This window comes from Ascaphus truei, chromosome 1 (genome assembly GCF_040206685.1).
Source record: "Ascaphus truei isolate aAscTru1 chromosome 1, aAscTru1.hap1, whole genome shotgun sequence".
Taxonomy (NCBI): domain Eukaryota; kingdom Metazoa; phylum Chordata; class Amphibia; order Anura; family Ascaphidae; genus Ascaphus; species Ascaphus truei.
Genome location: NC_134483.1, coordinates 359,397,131 through 359,420,758, shown reverse-complemented (window position 1 = coordinate 359,420,758; position 23,628 = coordinate 359,397,131). Strand labels below are relative to the sequence as shown.

Sequence of the window (23,628 nt, the reverse complement as noted above, 5' to 3'; positions counted from 1 at the left end):
GTTGAGATTGTTTAGGAGACGGAGGAACATTCTTTTCTATGACATGCTTGATGATGAAGAGAATCATATAGGGCAAGGGAGGGACACACCGAGGGACAGTGACAGGGACAGTCACGCGGATACGACAGGGACAGACCGAGGGACAGGTAGAGGGACAGGAGATCAGAGGAGAAGACCGAGGAGACAAGTTGTGCCTCGTCCGCGTCTGTACAGGGAGAGAACCCTGTTAGATGGGATGAGTGAGGAGGAGATTGTAAGTCGCTATCGTTTGAGTTCAGCAGCAATCTTAGCTCTTTATCAGGAGATAAGGGGAGATTTAGATTTTTTCACAGCCAGAGGTCGTGCAGTCCCTGGGCTTGTTAAAATGCTGTGCTCATTACATTATCTTGCTTCCGCGTCATACCAGACAACTGTGGGCATAGTGGGCGGGGTCTCGCAATCTACATTCTCGCGGGCCTTGACCCAGTTTCTCTATGCACTCAATAGACGCGCTAGGAATTATATTCATTTTCCTACAGAGGCGACAGAGTGGCTGGAAGTCAGGACTGGCTTTTATAATATAGCAGGGATACCATGTGTGCTGGGTGCAATCGATTGCACACATGTTGCTTTGATTGCACCTAGTCAGAGTGAGCATGTGTACCGCAATCGTAAGCACTACCATTCACTCAATGTACAGGTGGTATGTGATGCGACGATGAGGATAATGCATGTGGTACCCAAATTCCCTGGTTCCAGTCACGATTCCTCTATCCTGAGGAACTCTTCAGTCTTCCATGCGTTCGAAGAGGGACATTTTGAACATGGTTGGCTGCTGGGTGAGTACACATTTACATGTTCTAACACAAAACACATTTTTATTTAGGAATGTTGGCATTGTACAATTTGATCACTAATGTCAGCTTATGTGTGCTCCATTCATTATAGGTGACTCAGGATACGGAATTAGGCCGTGGCTCTTGACTCCGGTGCTAAACCCTCAAACTGAAGCAGAGGACAGGTACAATGCAGCCCATATATCTACAAGATCTGTTATAGAGAGGACATTTGGGCTACTCAAGACCAGATTTAGGTGTCTGGACAGAACTGGTGGGGCTCTTCTATACAAGCCTCAAAAAGTGTCTGATATTATCCTTGCCTGTTGCATTTTGCACAATGTTGCACTGAGGCACAATGTACAGTCAGACCTAGCTGAGCCTTTGGTAGACGAGCATCCCACCCATGTAGCTGCTGAAAATGAACAAACAGCCAGTGGTGGCCAGACACGCCAGAATCTCATCAATTCATTTTTTTCTTGTAAGTAAAAACATATATGTTCCAAGTTCTACTTTTATACTTACATTATGTTATCTTAGCAATAATGTTTTTTTATATACCCTTCTGGTAGGACACAGATGAATATGGGTTGCACACCTTTCTTTTCTCTGCTGTGTGCACAAAGGGATGTGGCACCGGTATGTTATTGTTGCACAGGTTATATAATCCCTCTTCAATTGTACTTTAGTTGTGTGTATGTGAATACAACTGGGGTAACAAAGCACTAATATTTTAGCATTGTGTTGTTCCTTATGCTAACACAATACACATATTATGCCCATACTCATTCATGCTTCTAGTATGCTTACATACAATGTTATTGGTGCAGTGTAACATGTACATCCATATGATGTGTACACCAGCCTGATTTACATTTTGAATGTCATGAAATATACATGGTGTTGCACATTTAACACCAAATACACACTTTGCTGTGTTGTTTACGGTACTGAAGATGGCATGTCAATGTTTGCAATTTATATATTGTTCCTTTGCATTATAGGTATATCTCCAGTATGACTGATCATGGTATGTATATTTGCTGACATCTCTCATAAGATGTGCCTACCTCAATCTTCCTATAATTATTTGAAGTAAAAACCCAACATATTGCTTTTAACACAAATGTAACATACATGTACTTTCTGTATCATGTATATGCATTTAGCTACTCTTGAGCTTTCATGTGCATTGTATTAGAAAATGATTACTCACATTTCATCACATTTTATGTATGTTTCCTTATAAATTCCATTAATGTAATATAGAGGTGTTTGGAGACAAGGGGATAACTGTACTTATTTGTTTACTTACGGGAGCTCATTCATGATGGATGAAATTGACTGATCATAACACTCCATGCATGAATGCCTGTAATCACAACAATGCGTACTACATCTTATATTTAGCAATGTAGGTGTTTTTTAATGCTAAGAATTAATAGTCAACATTAATTTACATTTGTGACATGTGTATGTATAAGTCACACGTGTGTGGATGTGTCCTACATGTACCAAGTGTTAAACTGTTAACAGAGAAGACAAATTTGTCACTAATGTTACTGTCATTTAGCATTTATAATTTACCAATATGACAATGTTGGTAATATTTTTGCAATATAAATCACGTCACTTCATCATTATCATGATGATAATTATCAAGTATTGTCACAATTGTAACGTCAATCACGTGCACATTAGCATAGACACACTTTGTAAGACAACTGTTTGTGTCTGTATCAATTTGTGTAGGATCCATGTATAACACCGACAAATGATAACACCAGCTTTATTATGGTAGCTTATATCATCATATTGACTATACTATGTATTTTTAGAACGTTTAATAAACACAGTAAACTATAGTTAGTTAGGTTAATGAAATATACACAGAAACATACTTCATTACATGATGTTGATGTCATAATCAGAACATCATGCATTGTAGGGGACCACAACATCTGGCCAATAACATTATTTGCTACAGTCCCAAACCATTTTATCAACATACCCATGTAACAAGAGATTTTTAACAAGAAATGGCTAGTTGGTTGTAAGTGTCCTTTACATTGGGAGAAGGAGTGGCTCAGTGAGTAAAGACACACACTGGCACTGAGATTTTGAAGCAGGGGAGTCTGGTTCAATTCCCGGTGTCGGCTCCTTGTGACCTTGGGCAAGTCACTTTATCTCCCTGTGCCTCAGGCGGCAAAAAATAAATTGTAAGTTCCACGGGCCAGGGACCTCAGCCTGAAAAATGTGTCTGTAAAGCGCTGTGTACAACTAGCAGCGCTATACATGAACATGCTCATATTATAATTATTATTATTATTATTGTTACATAGTTTCGACAGTCATACGTTCCATTACACAATAGAATTCACAAATGTGTTAGCAGAGTGGGAATGGTTGTTATATATAAAACACACCATGCCATAAAATGATAGTAGTCATTAAAGAACACTCAATAAAAATTCATGAGGCACTATTTTGCAACATCATTATGTTAATTAAGTGCTTATGCAATATAGGCATAAGGGTATCACATTTTTAATTGTTTGTTAATAAGCGCTGCAAGCAATATAAAATTAGTTCCATATGTAGTATAGTAGTCGGTGGCTCCTCCTCACAATCATCTCATATAAAGGTAGACTCTTCTGAAATCATACATTGATCTGATTGTATCTTCCCCGACATCTCTGAAATACAGCAAACACATGATGGTCAAATATGGCACCTTACTATATATGTATCCGTGACAACGCATTACACAGCTCTATATGATTGTGTACATACACACGTCACTCACTTATATGTTAGAAGTACAAGTGTACATCAGTATGTAATGTTTCTTTAAATTTGTAGCAGGCATAACTATGTATATGATGTGAACGTTGCCTGTATACTGAAAAATGTGCGCGCACATCTTAGTGTGCGCACGCACTTCACGCTTGGCTGCACTAACTGTTAGCGCATGCGCAAAACAAAGCGTACGTTGTGCGTTCAATACATCTTGAAAATACCATTAAACATAAAATCTTTATTTCAAATACAATGAATACGAAACTACATTCGTTCTAAACGAGTACATCTGTATTCTTTTTAAACAGACGTGTTTGGACAGAAAGGACGGCCGATAACACAATGCGCAAATGCAATACGTGTGACGTCATGTTAAACCAGCGTGAAACGCACGCTAACACTCCTCCCACTCAATTAACATTCAGCTAACGCCCAGTTGACGCCTACAAATACTGAGCCGCACACATGACACACTGCAGTTACCGTTACTATAACAAAACATGACAGCCAATAGGCTTTGAGGCGCGCACGTCGCTTGGGGGCGGGACTTACATCCGTAATCCTTTTTAAGGACGCCTTGGGCCATGACAAGGGTCCCACGTCATACGTGGTGGACCCGCTTTTAAATGTTGCATGATAACAAAACAGGTATGTGTTAGAGTTATGTTAAAATGTTGCTAATATGGTTAAAGGGATAGGAAAGTACGTATATTTATTCCGTCAGCAATGTGTACTACTCTTTCAGGTTATACTATATTGTATTCGGCAACAATTTCTTTGTGATCGCTACATGTTATGCAGTCTGCAATGTTACGCTGTATCCACGCATTGAAAGGGAAAATGGTGGTTAAAAAAAAAAAAAACATTTAAACGCACAGTCAACGCATAACGGTTGTTATATTTACCATTCTTCTAGAATTAACTGTTTGTCTGGCTGCAACTGGTCGCTCCAGAAATGCAAGGCATTTTCATCCACGCTTGACCCACCCGCTGAATCCAGTATGACACACATCTCCTCCATGAAGCGCTCATAGGAATCGCCACTGCTTTCTTCAAACAATTGGTCGGGAGGTAGGTTCATTTCTTCTGGTTCCCATTCCAATGCATTTTCAGCTGAAAGGCTTGGTACATAATCATAGTACTTTTGTTGTTGTACAATGTGGGTTTCAGGAATGGAGGGTGCAGATATTGCAGCAGGTATCGATTCACACGGAACAGTAGTAGCGGATCCATTGCTATTGGCATTAGGAATAAATATGCCTTTCACAACAATATATGTGCCCTCTTTCAGGGTAAAATGCTTTTCCTTTGCAATCTTCCAGAAACCATAGGTGTGTTCTAGCTTATCCTGCACACGTTCAAAAAAGTCATTAGTTGATAAAGTGAATCTTATTGAGGAATTAAAATTCCGCGCATGCCTACGGTCTTGGTAATAAGGATATTTAGCTCGAATCAAATCATAGATTTGGCGTGTGCTTGCTTTGTGTCCGCGACTGTTTAAAATTGCTTCTGAAACCATGTACTTATAACCTAAGAGGGGATTCATATTGTTAACGAATTCATCAGCCATGTCAGAGTAGCACAAAAGATGTGTGCAGTTCTGTCTTCTTTGCTCATCAAAATGATTCTGCTCAATGGCTAACAAATTCCTGTGTTTCGTTTTCAAGGTCAACAAAAGTAACTACTTTTACTCCTTATTTCAAACGCCAATTGGATGTGTCCTTTTAATTGGTTTAAGTTTTGTGGTTAGTGATAGGCGAATGTGGGAAAAACATGTATCATTTTTTTATCTCGTTTGTGAAAACATTCCTACACTTATTTCAGTAACATTGAGTTTTCTAGAAAAATAACAAAGAGCACTGTGTGAAAATAGTGCTTAGACAGCCATATCAGTAAATACACACACCTGCAAAATGAAATGTTTTTTTCCCACATACATTTCTGTGTGTATTTGAAATTCTGGTTAACTACCTGTCTGCATGAGTTTAAATACGTGTGTATCTATATATATATAAATATATCTCTCTCAAAAATATATATATATATATATATATATAAAGTGTATATTGTACTATATGTATAGTGTGTGTGTGTGTGTGTGTGTGTGTGTGTATATATGTATATGTATATATATATATATATATATATATATAATGTATCTTTTTTTTTTTTTTTATATTGCAGGAGTACACACAACATATTGATGGCAGTAAGTAGGCCTTGTATCAAACCTATTTAAATGGTGATAAACATGAGTGAATTAAGTAATAAACATTTGTTTGCACCCAATAATGTTAGAGGCTCACACTTAGTATAGTTGTCAAACATTAGGCCTGTATTATTAAAATAGTGTGTTTTCACAAGGAAGCATGAAGTGTATGTTTTTTGTAAATACATCTATACCAGTTTAGATAGTACTATATATACACACACACACACACAGTGTGTGTGTGTGTGTGTGTGTGTGTGTGCATATATCAATACATACTACATATATATTAGTATCAATTCAGAGATGTTCTTGAAACAAGAACACATAAATGATTAAAGGACAACATTACAATGGCCACCAAAGGTAAGTAATATTTAACACAAAATCCTGCTGTACACGTACAAGAAAGATGTTTGCAGTTAAATAGGTGCTTTTATAATTGCATGAAAATAATATGCACATGCAATGATTACATCAATTAACACACCCAAATGCAATGTTTTGCTGCAAAGTCAATGGCAGCTTCTCTAAACTTAGCAACTGGCTCCTGGTGGACCATTACTGAACAGACGATTAAAACATAAATATTTATAACACTATTCATTAATTAGGAGTGTTAACATTTCCAAAACTTCACGTGTACAAGAACATACTTGAAAGTTTGGAAACAACACAGTCTTCAGCATACATACAATAGTAATTAGATAATCTGAAGTCAACAAAACAAGGCCAAAGACATATTTTCTGAATTATAACATTTATTTTTTTTGTTCCTTTTGTGAGCGAGTAACAGGCCTGCTTGTTGTCTCTTGAATTTTCCTTTTTCTTTTGCCACCAACTTTAGGCACAACAGAGCCACTTTGAGTGGCCTCTGGCACTTCACGGGCAGGGCTTGTGGCCAGTGACTCACCTACAGGGCTTTTGGGCAGTGACTGTTCACCTACGGGGCTTGTGGCCAGTGACTCACCTACAGGGCTTGTGGCCAGTGACTCACCTACAGGGCTTTTGGGCAGTGATTCACCTACAGGGCTTTTGGGCAGCGATTCACCTACAGGGCTTTTGGGCAGCGATTCACCTACAGGGCTTTTGGGCAGCGATTCACCTACAGGGCTTTTGGGCAGTGACTCACCTACAGGGCTTTTGGGTAGTGACTGTTTACGGACAGGGCTTGTGCCCACTGACACATGTGAGCAAGTTGGTAGACACTGCACAAGTGATGGTTGGTCTGTTTCATGTGTGTCTTGTTTTGTTTTTGTCGCCTCCTTTGTAGGTGTCTGCTGCTGAATTTGTACAGATGGCAGCGGTAGGATGTCATCAGGAACCTGCACAGCAATGTCTGCTACTTGACCGGTAACATTTGGGCCTGGTGAATGAATATCAGATGAATGTGGTGAAAACTGACCTGCATGAACAGATCCTGCCTGTGAGGTGTTGAATTGTGGTACATTAGTCATTCTCCAGTAATTAGCTTGTGTTTGCTGAACAACTAATGCTTCGAATGAGGTGTTGATTTTTTGCAACTGTTTAGGCACTTCAATGAAGACTCTGTGGAGATGTGCCAATTGTGAAACTGTTTCTTCCTGCAGTGCAATCATCCTTTCCAGCACTGTCATCAGGTCAGAATGGCGACGATTTTCTGCTTCCACAATTTTTCCCTCAGAAGCTACAATTGCATCATATGTGGTATTTGCTGGACGTTTTGGCGGTAAAACAGTTTCAATTGGAACCTCTTCATGGTCACTTGCTTGTATTTGTGTGTCTATGGCGGCGGCGGCGGCGGCATCATCATCATCATCATCATCAAAATCCTCTTCATCATGTTCTACAAATAAATGTACACATTATTAAATGGCATGTTAATCTCTGCTGTGTTACTATGTAATTGTACTGTGTCATAAGTAACAACTAACATGTTTCCATACGTTTTATAACCTCACATTAAAAACTACCTTGACTTAAGAATAATGTTTGGACTCAGTATGAAATATGAGTGAATGAAAACTTGCTGTAAACTCACAACTCCTACATGATAGTTAACATCACTAACACAATACAAGTTGCCTTACACTTCATTTTCACTGACACTAAGTAATCCTATTTAAAGAAGATGTGCAAAACAAATAATGAACATGACAACATAACATATAGAAGAGCACATATTATATGGCCACCAACTGATACACTCACCTTCTAGGTGTGTTGAGCTGGCTGACCCAGGTGAAGACACTTGTTCAGTCTCAGGTGACACATGTCCTTCAGGGGCATCTATATATAACAATAACATAAGTTTTACATTTACATGTGTAAATATTGAACAAACAGTTATTGTATGTTCTGTATTTATGAGTACCTAACAGCATCATTTCCTTAACCCAAAATGTGTGTGTGAAAGTGAACATAAATAGTTGTAATAACAATGTACATGCCTGTGTACTTAGAACTTTTGAGTTCCCTAACATAAAACATACTATGTTCCTGCAGTAATGCGTGAGGATAAATAGATAAAATTTGTACATAAAAATCATATGTTGTGTAGTGATATCAGTATCATAATGTACATAACTATCATGAGATGACCATTCACAATTGTTATCATGAAGGTGGTCATATTGCAAAAAGTGTTGTTTTTGGTAGAGGATATGTGTGGTACATTAATATAAGATGTGGCACACATGAATGTGGCTGTGACTAAACAAGACAACACATGCAGTGTGTGATAATGTGTCGTTGATAGTAGTAGTTCAACTATAGATATGAGTGAACTAATGTGTGACGTACGGTTTGATAAGTAATGAGTTGTTGGGGCATTTAGTAGCTAAAGTGAAGCTTTCAAATGAGTGTGATTAACTTCAGTGTGCTAGTCAGGTTGTAAGAACGGTATTCCCTTCCCCAAAAAGCCTAATCAGCCACACCTTTCAATTACTTGAAACAGGTGAAAATGGTGTGAACTAAGTTGACCCTAAAATGAGGCTGTAATTAGTGTGTGTGCTGAACCCCACCCCCTCTGTTGAAGTGTATGCTGTGATGAGATATTAATTGCAGCTGCTTTAACACAATGGTAGATGAGCTAAATAGTCGTGTGCAGTTTTTAAGTTATGAAAACAATGACATAAAATATGATACGTGTGCCTCATTATGCTGTCTGTATATGACTTAAAGCAAAAATGGACCTTTTCATAAACAACTATAGATGTGTTAGTGCAAGTGATGTTTGTAGGCCGTTGCATGCAATATATTTGATGCATGCTTAAAATAGGCAGTAATGTCATGTTTGTCGGAGTAAAATAAATAAAATACACAATAATATTATACATATTTATGTTCTGTACCTGTAGCTAGTAATAATTTCTCATTAACATGTGTTACACATGTGTACTACCCTGTTGTTCCCCATCTTCGCCCACCATCAATTGCTTCCACTGCAGCAATGCATTTTGGGAATTCACATGTAAATGAGCACGCAATGGCACGTGCTATATTAGTTACTGCTTTTAGTAGGACTACAACATATATGTCTATTTTGAGATATATATATATACAGAATCAGACATATACATATATAGATGCAGGTATGCTTATATTGTGAAGACAGTATAAAAAGCAGTGTAACTATGCAAAATAACTGTAAGCAACGACACGCCTAGTACAGTAATATTTCTCACCTGGTGGAAATTGTGACGGGTAAATTCCTATATCACGGTCACCAGGTAAGCCTTCCACGACGACGGGAAGTAATTTTGCCCGAAGCAGCTCCTCCAATGGACTTAATATGAGACGTTGTGGTGTCGGCCCACCTCCAGTGCCAGTAGCATGCACGCGTTGGTGTTGTATTTTCTTTTTCAATTTGGACCTAATATCATCAAATCTCTTGTGACAATTCCGCTTGTCCCTCACATGATTCCCACACGCATTGACACCAATGACTATTGTGTCCCACATTTCTTTTCTGCTTGCTGAACTTGTCCGCCCTTGAAAAACATATAAAATATATGAGGTAAATGATTAATAATAGAAGCACCAGTTTCCTACACTGCTAGCTGTTCCAAGAGATAGCAAACATGCTGTTTTATGTGTAATATGTGAAGCACATGAGCATTCACTACTAAACCTATACATGTAAGCAAGGTTGCATTCATATTGTATGCAGTTATGGCAAATTGACCGCCTGTGTTTAGTTGTCCTTGTAAGGCATGATAAAAAGCTGTGTTTCCAGACTAATTAACATAGAAAGATATTCTGAACCCATATTTGCATATGAACAAAACTCAGATGACCTAGGATCACATGTATTTGAATAATAAATGTAAAGGTACACTTACCTAGTAAATGTCCATATATACTGTCATAGTGCTCCAGAATGCCAGTGACAAGAGCTGTATTTTCCTGGTCATTGAAGCGAGGATTACGTGGCTTCTCCACACGTTTCTTCCGAGCAGGTTTAGGGTCAGAGCTTGGCTGGTGCTGACTGGACTCTCCTTCTTCCAATGGAAGAGCCTCCAAAAGCTGCCCACCAGCAAGCACGCCACCACCATCCACCCCATCAGCAACTGCGCCACCAGCAGCACTCACAGCACCAGCACTCCCACTCCTAGCACCAGCACTCCCACTCCTAGCACCAGCACTCCCACTCCTAGCAACAGCACTCCCACTCCCAGCAACAGCACTCCCACTCCCAGCAACAACACTCCCACTCACAGCAACAGCACTCCCACTCCCAGCAACAGCACTCCCACTCCCAGCAACAACACTCCCACTCACAGCAACAGCACTCCCACTCACAGCAACAGCACTCCCACTCCCAGCAACAGCACTCCCACTACCAGCAACAACACTCCCACTCCCAGCAACACCACTCCCACTCCCAGCAACACCACTCGGTGCACCAGCAACATCACTCCCCTGAACAGTACGTTCACTCCGACGCGTACTCGCACGAGTAGCACTCCCACTCCCACCAGCATCACTCTTCCCACGCTTTGCGGGCATACTTCCAGCACTCACAAAAAACAGACAACTAATGTACAGCCAATCACACGAAACACTTCCACATATAAAACAAGACAAAGATGTAAACAAAACAACAATGGAAAAAGCTCACCCAATACACAACAAGTCTCTCCGTCAATATGCAAATGTTCAATCAGCCAGCTCTGTGCTTCTCTCTCACTCTCTCACTCCCAACAACACAGAGAATGATTAGCAGTACATGTTGCCTTTAAATATGACGCGCAATCCAATACATGCTTGTTTCGCCTGATTCAGCAAGATTTGTGTTTGGGCAACCTATCAGCACCCCGCCACGCACGCCGATACACCTGTGTGTGATCGGATAATCATCGTGAGAGTGGGCGGATTTGTTTTCGGGTTCATTTTGAATGTATTCGGCACTTACTGCATACGGAGAGGAAAAATCGCCATTAACATGACTAATCGGTAAACTTGCCGATTTCACTTAATCGACGCTTACTGCATGAGGCCCTAAATGCACTTCCTGACTTTGAATTTCTTGATATTTCCATTGAAAAACTCATTAAATGCCTATTCAGTCATAGTTCAGAGTTACCAAAAGATAAAACTCCTTAAGTATGATTTTGAAATAATGTCAAAAAGAACATTTGATTACCATTTCCTCAGTACTCAAAGAATGTAGCTAATGACTTACCTCTAGAACGACGAGATAATAGATATAGTTGTAAAAAAACGGGAACATCAGCTAACAGCAGGGTGGTAAATGCAGTACATGATAAAAATCCAACAATACAGTGCCAACATACTATATGCAAACTCTATCATTCAGCTTCATTTGGAACTGAGATTTAACTTACGTTCTTATTCATCATTTTATACCAAAAAGTGTTTGTTATTTTTAGGATTATTCGGGTCAACGAAATGACAATAGATCTTAATCACTGATCAAATCTAATTTACTAACTATTTAGCATGATTTGATTCATCCTTGGGTTTACTTTGGCACTTTTTTTGTCTTATCCAATTCATTTTGTGTCTCACATTCTGTGGCTAAAAGTAACTCACTGGCGATGTTAAAGAATATAGGAATGTAATAAATGGATCCCACTGAAACATAGACATGAGATGTAGATATTTCTCTGAAGGACACCTTAGTTTATTTGAAGACAACTCTAGTACTATACATGAACTTTAGTTTAACGTAAAGTTACTCATAGGAAAATGACATGACAGTTCTATTGTTCTGCTTTGGCAAGATAACGTCCTCCTTTGCAGACATATGCAAACTACTAAAGAAGACTCTGAATGTATTACACAAGACACTAGTGGCTCATCCCAGTGGGAATCAAAGAAAAGAAGAACCTGATTAAATTTAATGTCACTGGCATTTTCTTCTTCATTGCTAAAAATGATAGAGGTAGTCATAGCTACAGCAATGTTCAGGCCCCATGACCACAACACCTGCTTTCAAAGATGGGTGTCAACAATTGAACTTTCATTTCAAGAAATAGATATCATAGTGATTCATACAGGATGCATAAATACTTCAAATGTTAAAGAACATACTCCCGTTTATATATACACACAAGTGTTGGCAGGTTGTGAAGGAAGGTGTGTTATTTGCAGATTGTGAGTTTGCAAATGTAACAGTAGTTATCATTCATAAATGCTGTCGTGCATGGACTACTATTGGAGAATGTCACGTGGCCAATGAAGCCCTCTTAAAATAATACATGTATGTTATTTATGCAGGTCCAATAACAGGAATTGCAGCATGCAGCTGTCCAGGGTTTCACAGTAACAGAATTCTTTATAACTGTAAATCAAAAAAAAGTAATGCATCAAACATTGGCATTATTGTACACAGATAAACGCCCCTAATCTGCTTGTGTCGTGTGTGTATACATGTATGTATGTATATACAGCTTATATAAAAGAAATAAGTCTTCCAGTGCATAGACTCGGTTCATCATCCCAAACAGGTATATGTGGGGAGAGACAAACACAAACAAAAAGAGATATCGGTACAGTAAAATAGTTAATATGTTATATAATCTATAAAGAAACTAAAGTACTAAAAATTACTAAGAGTACTAAAGATACTCAATACACTAAAAAGCTCAAAAATGCTTAGCACTAAAAAAACACACACACTTACATGTGCTGAATCACACTGGGGATAGGGATGTAACTTTCCACAGCAATCAGTGGATGAAAAGGGTAGAGAGAAAAAGAACATAGCACAATAAAATTTTAATAAAAATAGATCAAATGAATAAATCTACTGTGTGTGTGTGTGTGTATATATATATATATTACAGTGTTCGACAAACCTATAGATCTGCACGCCCCGGGCGAGTGGATTTAACACCGTGGCGAGCTCCTATTGGCCCAAGCAGCACACGTGTTTTTTTTTTTTTTAAATTCCCTGCTCGCGCTGCTGTTTAATTTCCTCCTCCCCCGCCTCTCTGAGAACGTTTCTCCTCCCCGTAGCAGCCAGAGAGTACCTCCGCATATCCCCAATGGCCCCCGCATATCCCCAATGGCCCCCGCATACCTCCCAATGCCCCCCGCTTACCCCCAATGGCCCCCGCATACCTCCCAATGCCCCCCGCTTACCCCCAATGGCCCCCGCTTACCCCCAATGGCCCCCACATACCCCCAATTGCCGCTGCAGGCCCCCGCATACCCCCATTGGCCGCCGTATGCCTCCGCAGGCCCCCTCAAACCTCCGATGTCTCCCGCAAGCCGCCGCAAACCCCCGCAGGCCCCCTCAAACCTTCGATGTCTCCCGCAAGCCGCCGCAAACCCCGCAGGCCCCCTCAAATCTTCGATGTCTCCCGCAAGCCGCCGCAAACTCCGCAGGCCCCCTCAAACCTCCGATGTCTCCCGCAAGCTCCCGATGTCACCCGCAGCCCCCGATGACTCCAACATACCTCCAATGGTGAGCGGGACTCCCGGCGCCATTTCTGGTAGTGTGTTCCTGTCAGAGTGTGTGTGTGTCAGAGTGTGTGTGTGTGTGTGTGTCTTTCAGAGTGTGTGTGTGTGTCTGTCAGAGTGTGTGTGTGTGTGTGTGTCTGCCAGAGTGTGTGTATGTGTCTGTCAGAGTGTGTGTGTGTGTGTGTGTCTGTCAGAGTGTGTGTGTGTGTGTGTCTGTCTGTCAGTGTGTGTCTGTCAGTGTGTGGGTGTGTGTGTGTCTGTCAGAGTGTGTGGGTGTGTGTGTCTGTCAGTGTGTGAGAGTGTCAGTGTGTGTGAGTAGGATGACTGACTTGGTCTCTCTCTCTCTCACCCTCTGTGTGTGTGTGTCACTCTCTCTCTGTGTGTCGCTCTCTGTGTGTGTGTCACTCTCTCTCTGTGTGTGTGTCGCTGTGTGTGTGTGTCGCTCTGTGTGTGTGTCACTCTCTCTCTCTCTGTGTGTCGCTCTCTCTCTCTCTCTCTCTGTGTGTTGCTCTCTCTCTCTGTGTGTGTTGCGCTCTCTCGCTCTCTCTCTCTGTGTCGCTCGCGCTCTCTCTGTATGTCACTCGCTCTCTCTCTGTGTGTCGCTCTCTCTAAGTGTCACTCTCTCTCTGTGTGTCGCTCTCTCTCTCTCTCTGTGTGTCGCTCTCTCTCTCTCTGTGTGTCGCTCTCTCTCTCTCTCTGTGTGCCACTCTCTCTCTGCGTCACTCTCTCTCTCTCACCCACTCTCTGTCTCTCTCTCACACCGTCTCACACTCTGGACCTGGATATCTTACTTACCCTACATATCTTAACTGCCCTATACCTACACCGAAATAACCTATACTGCTTTCTTCCAGATCTGACTCAAGCTTCACACAGGAGACATCGGAATCCCCCCTAACCCAGAAGACAGGTAAGAAACACCTCACCTCCAATATATAACATGGCGGGAATGAGGTACCTGGACTGCGGATCAGGTAAGATCACACATACACACACACACACACACACACACATACACACGTAACAAGGACTAATTGTAGTATAATGTAATACAATAAATAAACTTATGTCAAAAACGAATGTTGTTCTTACTAGGAATTTATTCCATTTATTTTATTTTTTTAAAGTGGGGCGGGGTTGGGGGCAGGACTAAGGCAGGGTTGGGGGCGGGACTAAGGCAGGGTTGGGGGCGGGACTATGGCGGGGTTGGGGTTGGGACTAGGTGGCGAGTAGATTTTTTGTTCGGCGAGTTGATTTTTGGGTGATTTGTCGACCACTGTATATATATATAGATATATATATCTATATATATTCACACAATCCAGTTGTCTTGAAATTAATTCAAATGAGCGCTTACATTTGTAAGGATAATATTACAATATATAGTCAAAAGCAACGACAAAGTAAGATGTGAGGATGAAATCATAAAATGTGTTGGAGCAACATGGAGAAGAGAGGCTTTCAGCTGCAGCACGTGGAAGATCCCTGGGGGGGCGTGAGGGGGGCTTATCCAGCATTGGATCGACAAGGGCTGAAGATGATGATGATAGATATATATATATATATATATATATATAGAGATAGATAGTCAGGTATGGAGATTAGCACTCACGGTTTTTTTGCAGGAGGCAGATGCTTGTCCCATAGAGAGTATGTAGACATATGGAGACCAGGGGATCCTGATAGCCAAAAAGAGACAGCACACTGCAGGTATGGTATCAAAAAAGTGTATTCAGTAACACAAGGCCGCCAACGTTTCGGTCCTCCCAACGGGACCTTCCTCAGGGCAGTGCAACTACAGACTAACACAAGCACCCATATATACCCCTTAACACATACTAAAAAACACCTGAAAACAATCATGAACTCCAAATTGTAATCCCAGATACAACCCACATTTCTGAACAGCCAATCCAACATACTGATACTGGTATGCACCAATGAGAGAACCTGATCTATGCATATGTGTACCTAGTCACATGATCAAACCTTGATAACAACATAATGACATCACAGTGCATCCTGTTTACGTAACCATGACTACTTGAAACATCTAATGATATTCAAATGCGCATAAATGGTTAAAATACATATAAAATGCATAGCCTGAACAGCAACTCGCCATCAGTGCTTGGAGATACACACTGTGGATGTTACAAAGCGTGCCCGTAAATGAATACGTTAATGCAAATGGTCCTGCAAAGCATGCACATTGTCCAGGGAGCAGTGGTCAGGGTGTAACGGGCAGTCAATCATAAATCGCATAATGGCAGCGCGTCCGTTGGGTCAAAACACTTCCCCAACCTGTTGTGCATGGAGAGCGGGTGATTCTCATACAATGCGCGCCGTGGAGCGTAACCGCGCATGCGCAGTGTGCTGCTGACAACCCGAACGTGTCCCTGACTACTGCAGCAGAGGGTATGCGTGTATCTGTGCTAATGCGCATGCGCAACACTGCGCAAATAGCGCAAGCAGTATTAAAGAGCATGAGGCTGTTGCTCAAACTGCGTAATGGACAGAACTGAAACGGAAACATGGGCACAATAAAGATGGCAGTAGCATACTAAGCACGAATAGTGGCAATGTCTGTAACAAAGTAATCCAAGGTTAAACATTTGAAATGCATGGGTGAACCTGAAATCAGGCCCACAATAAAACGAAAATCATAAAGTTAATGTCTATAACATAGATAACTGTATTCCAGAAGGAACATGGTAATTCATGGCATATGTATAGCCCTATCTTGTAGAGTGTTGGTGTAATTACCGTAATCAATATATTAGACTCCCAGAAAAAAAACGTAATACAGGCATACCCCGGTTTAAGGACACTCACTTTAAATACACTCGCAAGTAAGTACATGTCGCCCAGTAGGCAAACGGCAGCTTGCGCATGCGCCTGTCAGCACGTCCTGAACAGCAATACCGGCTCCCTACCTGTACCGAAGCTGTGTGCAAGCGGGAAGACTATAGAGCCTGTTACAAATGCGTTATTTACATCATTTATGCACTTATATGATGATTGCAGTACAGTACATGCATCGATAAGTGGGAAAAGGGAGTGCTTCACTTTAAGTACATTTTCGCTTTACATACATGCTCCGGTCCCATTGTGTACGTTAATGCGGGGTATGCCTGTATATACATGTATGTCTACTACAAAGTGGCATGGCTAAAGCCTGTAGTACCAACCAGCCCATCCAGATGTACAGATGGTTAAAGTGCTGATGTATCCACATGCAACCAATAGTGGACTGTGAGTTGTTTAAAAGATGGACACCGAGTGTGACTACACACCCAAAAGTGAATGAGTGAATAAAACATGCAAAAAAATGCATAAAAAATGCAAAAAAATGCATAAAAAATGCAAAAAAAGGGAGGGGGGGGGGAAAGAAGGGGGGATGGAGAAAAATGCGTAACGGGTACAATGCGCAATGAGATAATGTAACAATAAAACAATCACTATACCCAAAAATATTCACACTACAGAATTTGTATATGATTTTTACAGAAAACAGCCTAATTTCAGATCTTCATTTAGTCCGTAAGGAGATATGGTCTTGAGCTCGTATATTAGCCTTGCCTCTTGTTGCAGAAGCAACTTGTTCCTGTCTCCCCCTCTGGGTGGTGGCAGTACCTGTAATATAGGCATACATCGCATTGTGGCTAGTGAGTGCCGTTGTTCTTTAAAATGTCTGGCAACCGGCAGATATTTAAGCTCACTCTGTTCATCCTTGCTGTTCAATGCTTTCCTGATCGTGGAGCGATGGATGGCTATTCTCTCCTTCAGCATCCGTGTAGTTTTCCCTACGTAGCGCAGCCGACAGGGGCACGTGATCATATATACGACAAAACGAGACTCACGAGACTCACAGTTTAGGAAATTCTTGATCTTAATCGGTACCCCACTATGCGGGTGGGTATAACTAGCTCCAGTTTGCATGAAACTGCAAATTTCCTAAACTGTGAGTCTCGTTTTGTCGTATATATGATCACGTGCCCCTGTGGGCTGCGCTACGTGGGGAAAACTACACGGATGCTGAAGGAGAGAATAGCCATCCATCGCTCCACGATCAGGAAAGCATTGAACAGCAAGGATGAACAGAGTGAGCTTAAATATCTGCCGGTTGCCAGACATTTTAAAGAACAACGGCACTCACTAGCCACAATGCGATGTATGCCTATATTACAGGTACTGCCACCACCCAGAGGGGGAGACAGGAACAAGTTGCTTCTGCAACAAGAGGCAAGGCTAATATACGAGCTCAAGACCATATCTCCTTACGGACTAAATGAAGATCTGAAATTAGGCTGTTTTCTGTAAAAAATCATATACAAATTCTGTAGTGTGAATATTTTTGGGTATAGTGATTGTTTTATTGTTACATTATCTCATTGCGCATTGTACCCGTTACGCATTTTTCTCCATCCCCCCTTCTTCCCCCCCCCCTCCCTTTTTTTGCATTTTTTATGCATTTTTTTTGCATTTTTTATGCATTTTTTTGCATGTTTTATTCACTCATTCACTTTTGGGTGTGTAGTCACACTCGGTGTCCATCTTTTAAACAACTCACAGTCCACTATTGGTTGCATGTGGATACATCAGCACTTTAACCATCTGTACATCTGGATGGGCTGGTTGGTACTACAGGCTTTAGCCATGCCACTTTGTAGTAGACATACATGTATATACAGGCATACCCCGCATTAACGTACACAATGGGACCGGAGCATGTATGTAAAGCGAAAATGTACTTAAAGTGAAGCACTCCCTTTTCCCACTTATCGATGCATGTACTGTACTGCAATCATCATATAAGTGCATAAATGATGTAAATAACGCATTTGTAACAGGCTCTATAGTCTTCCCGCTTGCACACAGCTTCGGTACAGGTAGGGAGCCGGTATTGCTGTTCAGGACGTGCTGACAGGCGCATGCGCAAGCTGCCGTTTGCCTACTGGGCGACATGTACTTACTTGCGAGTGTACTTAAAGTGAGTGTCCTTAAACCGGGGTATGCCTGTATTACGTTTTTTTTCTGGGAGTCTAATATATTGATTACGGTAATTACACCAACACTCTACAAGATAGGGCTATACATATGCCATGAATTACCATGTTCCTTCTGGAATACAGTTATCTATGTTATAGACATTAACTTTATGATTTTCGTTTTATTGTGGGCCTGATTTCAGGTTCACCCATGCATTTCAAATGTTTAACCTTTGATTACTTTGTTACAGACATTGCCACTATTCGTGCTTAGTATGCTACTGCCATCTTTATTGTGCCCATGTTTCCGTTTCAGTTCTGTCCATTACGCAGTTTGAGCAACAGCCTCATGCTCTTTAATACTGCTTGCGCTATTTGCGCAGCGTTGCGCATGCGCATTAGCACAGATACACGCATACCCTCTGCTGCAGTAGTCAGGGACACGTTCGGGTTGTCAGCAGCACACTGCGCATGCGCGGTTACGCTCCACGGCGCGCATTGTATGAGAATCACCCGCTCTCCATGCACAACAGGTTGGGGAAGTGTTTTGACCCAACGGACGCGCTGCCATTATGCGATTTATGATTGACTGCCCGTTACACCCTGACCACTGCTCCCTGGACAATGTGCATGCTTTGCAGGACCATTTGCATTAACGTATTCATTTACGGGCACGCTTTGTAACATCCACAGTGTGTATCTCCAAGCACTGATGGCGAGTTGCTGTTCAGGCTATGCATTTTATATGTATTTTAACCATTTATGCGCATTTGAATATCATTAGATGTTTCAAGTAGTCATGGTTACGTAAACAGGATGCACTGTGATGTCATTATGTTGTTATCAAGGTTTGATCATGTGACTAGGTACACATATGCATAGATCAGGTTCTCTCATTGGTGCATACCAGTATCAGTATGTTGGATTGGCTGTTCAGAAATGTGGGTTGTATCTGGGATTACAATTTGGAGTTCATGATTGTTTTCAGGTGTTTTTTAGTATGTGTTAAGGGGTATATATGGGTGCTTGTGTTAGTCTGTAGTTGCACTGCCCTGAGGAAGGTCCCGTTGGGAGGACCGAAACGTTGGCGGCCTTGTGTTACTGAATACACTTTTTTGATACCATACCTGCAGTGTGCTGTCTCTTTTTGGCTATCAGGATCCCCTGGTCTCCATATGTCTATATAGATAGATAGATAGATAGATAGATAGATAGATAGATAGATAGATAGATAGATAGATAGATAGATATAGATATTATAAGAACAACAATATAGATTAAGATAATAATAACAAAGATGCTTTGAGCATGCTTACTAAAAATGCTACAGTACTTCAAATTACAACTTCCCACTATGGAAGACACCCTATGGTGTTCACTGAGCCAGGTGATTACAAGAGGAGATTGTTTTGGTCATTTTCTAAATCAGTTCTTTTCAACCGAGGTTCTGCAGAACACAGGGGTTCCGTGGGCACCACTGAAGGATTTTGCAGCCAAGGGGGTGTAAGGAATTGGGGGCCACATCCCTTGCGGCGTGACCCCTCCTTAACCACTCCCAGTACTGCAGCGGCTGCTGTCCCTGTACCCCGTCGCTAGCCATGCCGCCGCCCAGCGCATACCTTGAACTCCGCTGCGGCTGGCATCTTGGATTCTGGTGCTGGTGTTAGAGCGCGCGCTTCTTTCAAGGATTTATAGCGCGCCCATTATGCCTGTCTCCGCCCCTCGCTGGGCGTGGGAGTCTTCACCATGTCTCCAGCACTCTCAGCTGTGCTCTACTACTTCCTGGTCTCTCAGCAACTCACGAGCAGCTCCTCGACACGCCCCCGCCATGCCCCTCGTCCGGATTGGTCATTGCCGCTTTAAATATCCTGCTTTGCTTTCACTTCCTTGCTCTGCATAGCTCCTTGCTACCTGTGTTGCCTGGAACCTGTGTCGTGCTCTCTTTGTGTTTATTTCCTACAGCTATTGACCCGGCTCGTCTGAATACCCCCTCTGGCTCCTGAACTCGGCTTTCCCACAGACTACTCTAACTTCTAACACCCTCGGACTCTGCTACGGATTTTGACTACGGAACTTTCTATATCCTCGGACTCGGCAAGTACTTGACCATTCTTTATCTACACCCAGGCCTGGCTATGCTACTATGCCACATTACGGACACACCCCCTCTGCTGTGAGTGCGTATACTCTACATCCCACCTCAGTACAGGGGACTGGTCTGGTCTGCGGGCTGCACAGCGTGACAGGGGGTGGGGGAGAGCTGGGACATCTGTCCCAGTGGATCTCAAGCAGCAGCGGCTGACAGCTCCCCATGTAGCAGCAGGTCACTGCAATCCTCTCCCTCCTCCTGTCGGCGCTGGAAGTTGAGTCCAACTTCCCTCCGACCGGAGGAAAGAGATGCGGAGTCCCCAGACTGTAGACTGGGATTCTGGGATATGACATGCAAATGAGCACTCAGTGTAGCACCTTTTGATTCTGATCCATGTGTGATACTGTATGCTCATTTGCATGTAATTTCCCAGAATCCCTGGCTGCACTGGAAGCGAGATAATGGGAAAAAAAGCAGGGTTGCAGACCTGTCTGCGACGTGAATGTGCTGACAAGTGATATTTTTATTTGCTGTACACTATATGCTGTGGGGGGTTGTCACTTTTTTTACCCACCATAACTTATTTAATGTGGTTGGAAAATGAATTAAAAATATTTATCAATGTTAGATTTATATCACCCAGATGAGACCTCTCAAACACGTCGCCTGAAATTAGGGATTTTCACCTTTAAAGGGGAAACCCACTGGTTTTTTTTATCCAGTTTTTCTTGTGTAAGACCATAACCATAATTATTGTGGGAGACCCTCAGTTAAAGGGGCATTTCCTTTAGGACCAAAGTGTACTAATACTAATGATAGTGTATGTTTCAAATGAATTCAATCATTAAAGTGATGTATGCCTTTTTACCAAAATACTGTATAACACGTTTTGAGTATATTAAATGTTTTAAAGTTAGTTTGTAAACATGGTGAGCTCAGATATAGGAAGAGGGGGGGGGTAATTTGCTCTGGCTGCTCCCTTTTCTCTAATGTCATGTGTTTTCTACAAGAGTCTTCTTACCCACTTCCCCTTGTCCTTATTGACTGATAACGGTAAAAGGGCTAAGCGTAAAGGAAACCATAGATTGACAGACACTCCACACCCATTTAGAAGTCCCTGAGAAATGCTATTTACAATTACTTTCCAGAGAAACTAAATAAGCCAATCTTTGCATTTGGCATGGTTAGATTAGTTCAAGGAAATCAATTCAATAGTTAGGTTGATTTTTGTCTGACTGAGTGGAACATAAACTTTAATTCATTTTTTAACGATTTGCCCTTCTTTGCTGACGGTTCTAGTGGCACCTGACAATGATCCTTTCTGGTGCCCATTATTAAACATGGAAAGAAATGTTAAAGATCACCTCTGAAACCATACACAAGAGATCTGCCATTGCCCATAACAATCTATATCACTAACTTGACAGGTGGTATGAAATGGATATGAAAGTGAAATGTAACCAAAGTACAGTAAACAACCAGCTTCCTAATTAAATATCCTGCTAGCAATCGGCAGAGTTGAGAAAGACCTCCTCACAAAGCTGAACATGGATTAACACTAGGATCCTCTACCAGTCTCTAGGCATGTGTACACAATTGTTATTTAAAACTTCTTACTAGTTAACAATAATAGCGCACGTCATGTACAGATCTATACTATCAGGTTTATGGGACTTGTTCTATATCTGCTGAGGCTGCCGATTGGGCCACTTTCGGCCGAAATTCCCCTTTGAAATCAAAGCTTCGGCAGATATAGAATGAGCCCCATATGTTATATACAGATACCTTCCAGTGGGGTGGAGGAGTGGAGACAATTTGCCATTGCAGAACTTTCTGAGCGTGAAAGGTACACATAGAACGTTAGGCTGGGGCCATAGAGGGGGTAGCAGGGCTGAGGCGCGCTGACGCTGAGGCTCGCCTGCTGAAATCTGCGCGATTTCATGCCCATGCAGGCGAGCCAGCGGGCGTGATCGGAGGCGGGGGGAGACTGAGGGAGGCGGGGCAGTGACGTCGCTGGGCCAATTGCCCGCGACGCACCGACGTCAACGTCACCGACGTCAACGTCACGGCGCCGTGACGTTGACGCTGCTCCGCGCTGATTGGATGTTTTCAACCGACAGCGCGCTGAAAAACAGCTTGGCTGTCGGCTGAAAAATCTAGCGCCTCAGCACGCCTGCGGACGCTCGCATGAGCCCCCTCTCAAGGCATCCTCATTGAGGATGCAGGGGCTCAGCGCGAAGCGTCCGCACGGCTCAGCACGGCCGGTCCTTCTATGGACTCGGCCTTATGGTGAGAAAAAAAAGTGACAGAACTCTCCACCGTATAGTGCACAGCAAATAAAAATACCACTTATGAGCATATTCATATGTCTCAAACGGGTCCACAAACCTGCCTTTCCACAAAATCACTCAGCGTACAATGCTTCAACTGCAGCAAGGGATTCTGGGTAACCTGTCTGAGACATGTGAATGTGCTCATTAGTGGTATTTTTATTTGCTGAGCATAAAAGGCATTTCAGCCGAGGAGCTCAATACTGCTAACTTAATTGTTAGCTGTGTCTCACCATTTACAGACATGCCAACCCCCAAAGACCATAATCATGGAGATTTGGGTGTTTTGAGGTGGAAAAAAATAGCATTTTAATGGAAATATACTGTTTTTTTATCAGTCAAACTTAATTTGTCTATGAGACTGCTGAATGCAAAAATCAATAGGAATGACTCCAATTCAGTGAGACTTACAGAAAAGCAGTGAGAGTTGACATGTCTGCATATAACCTGGAACTATTTTTAGTGCATTAAAACCCTGGACATT

General features: G+C 41.9%; 1 protein-coding gene across 1 annotated transcript; it reads right to left on the bottom strand.

Moving 5' to 3' along the window:
* Positions 1-6,499: 6,499 nt before the first annotated feature.
* Positions 6,500-17,574, bottom strand: LOC142499100 (uncharacterized). Its single transcript, XM_075607999.1, has 3 exons — positions 17,457-17,574; positions 8,014-8,091; positions 6,500-7,648 (listed from the first exon to the last, which is right to left on the bottom strand). Exons 1-3 carry the CDS (start codon positions 17,572-17,574, stop codon positions 6,585-6,587), a joined length of 1,260 nt encoding a protein of 419 aa, XP_075464114.1. The 3' UTR covers positions 6,500-6,584.
* Between the last annotated feature and the right edge of the window lie 6,054 nt (positions 17,575-23,628).

Coding starts and splice junctions, on each gene's coding strand:
- LOC142499100 (XM_075607999.1), bottom strand. CDS start 17,574: ATGATCACGTGCCCCTGTCGGCTGCGCTACGTAGGGAAAACTACACGG. Junction 8,092..17,456: donor GAACAGCAAGGATGAACAGA/GTGAGCTTAAAT, acceptor TGTTATATATAG/ATGCCCCTGAAGGACATGTG. Junction 7,649..8,013: donor CAGCTCAACACACCTAGAAG/GTGAGTGTATCA, acceptor ATTTATTTGTAG/AACATGATGAAGAGGATTTT.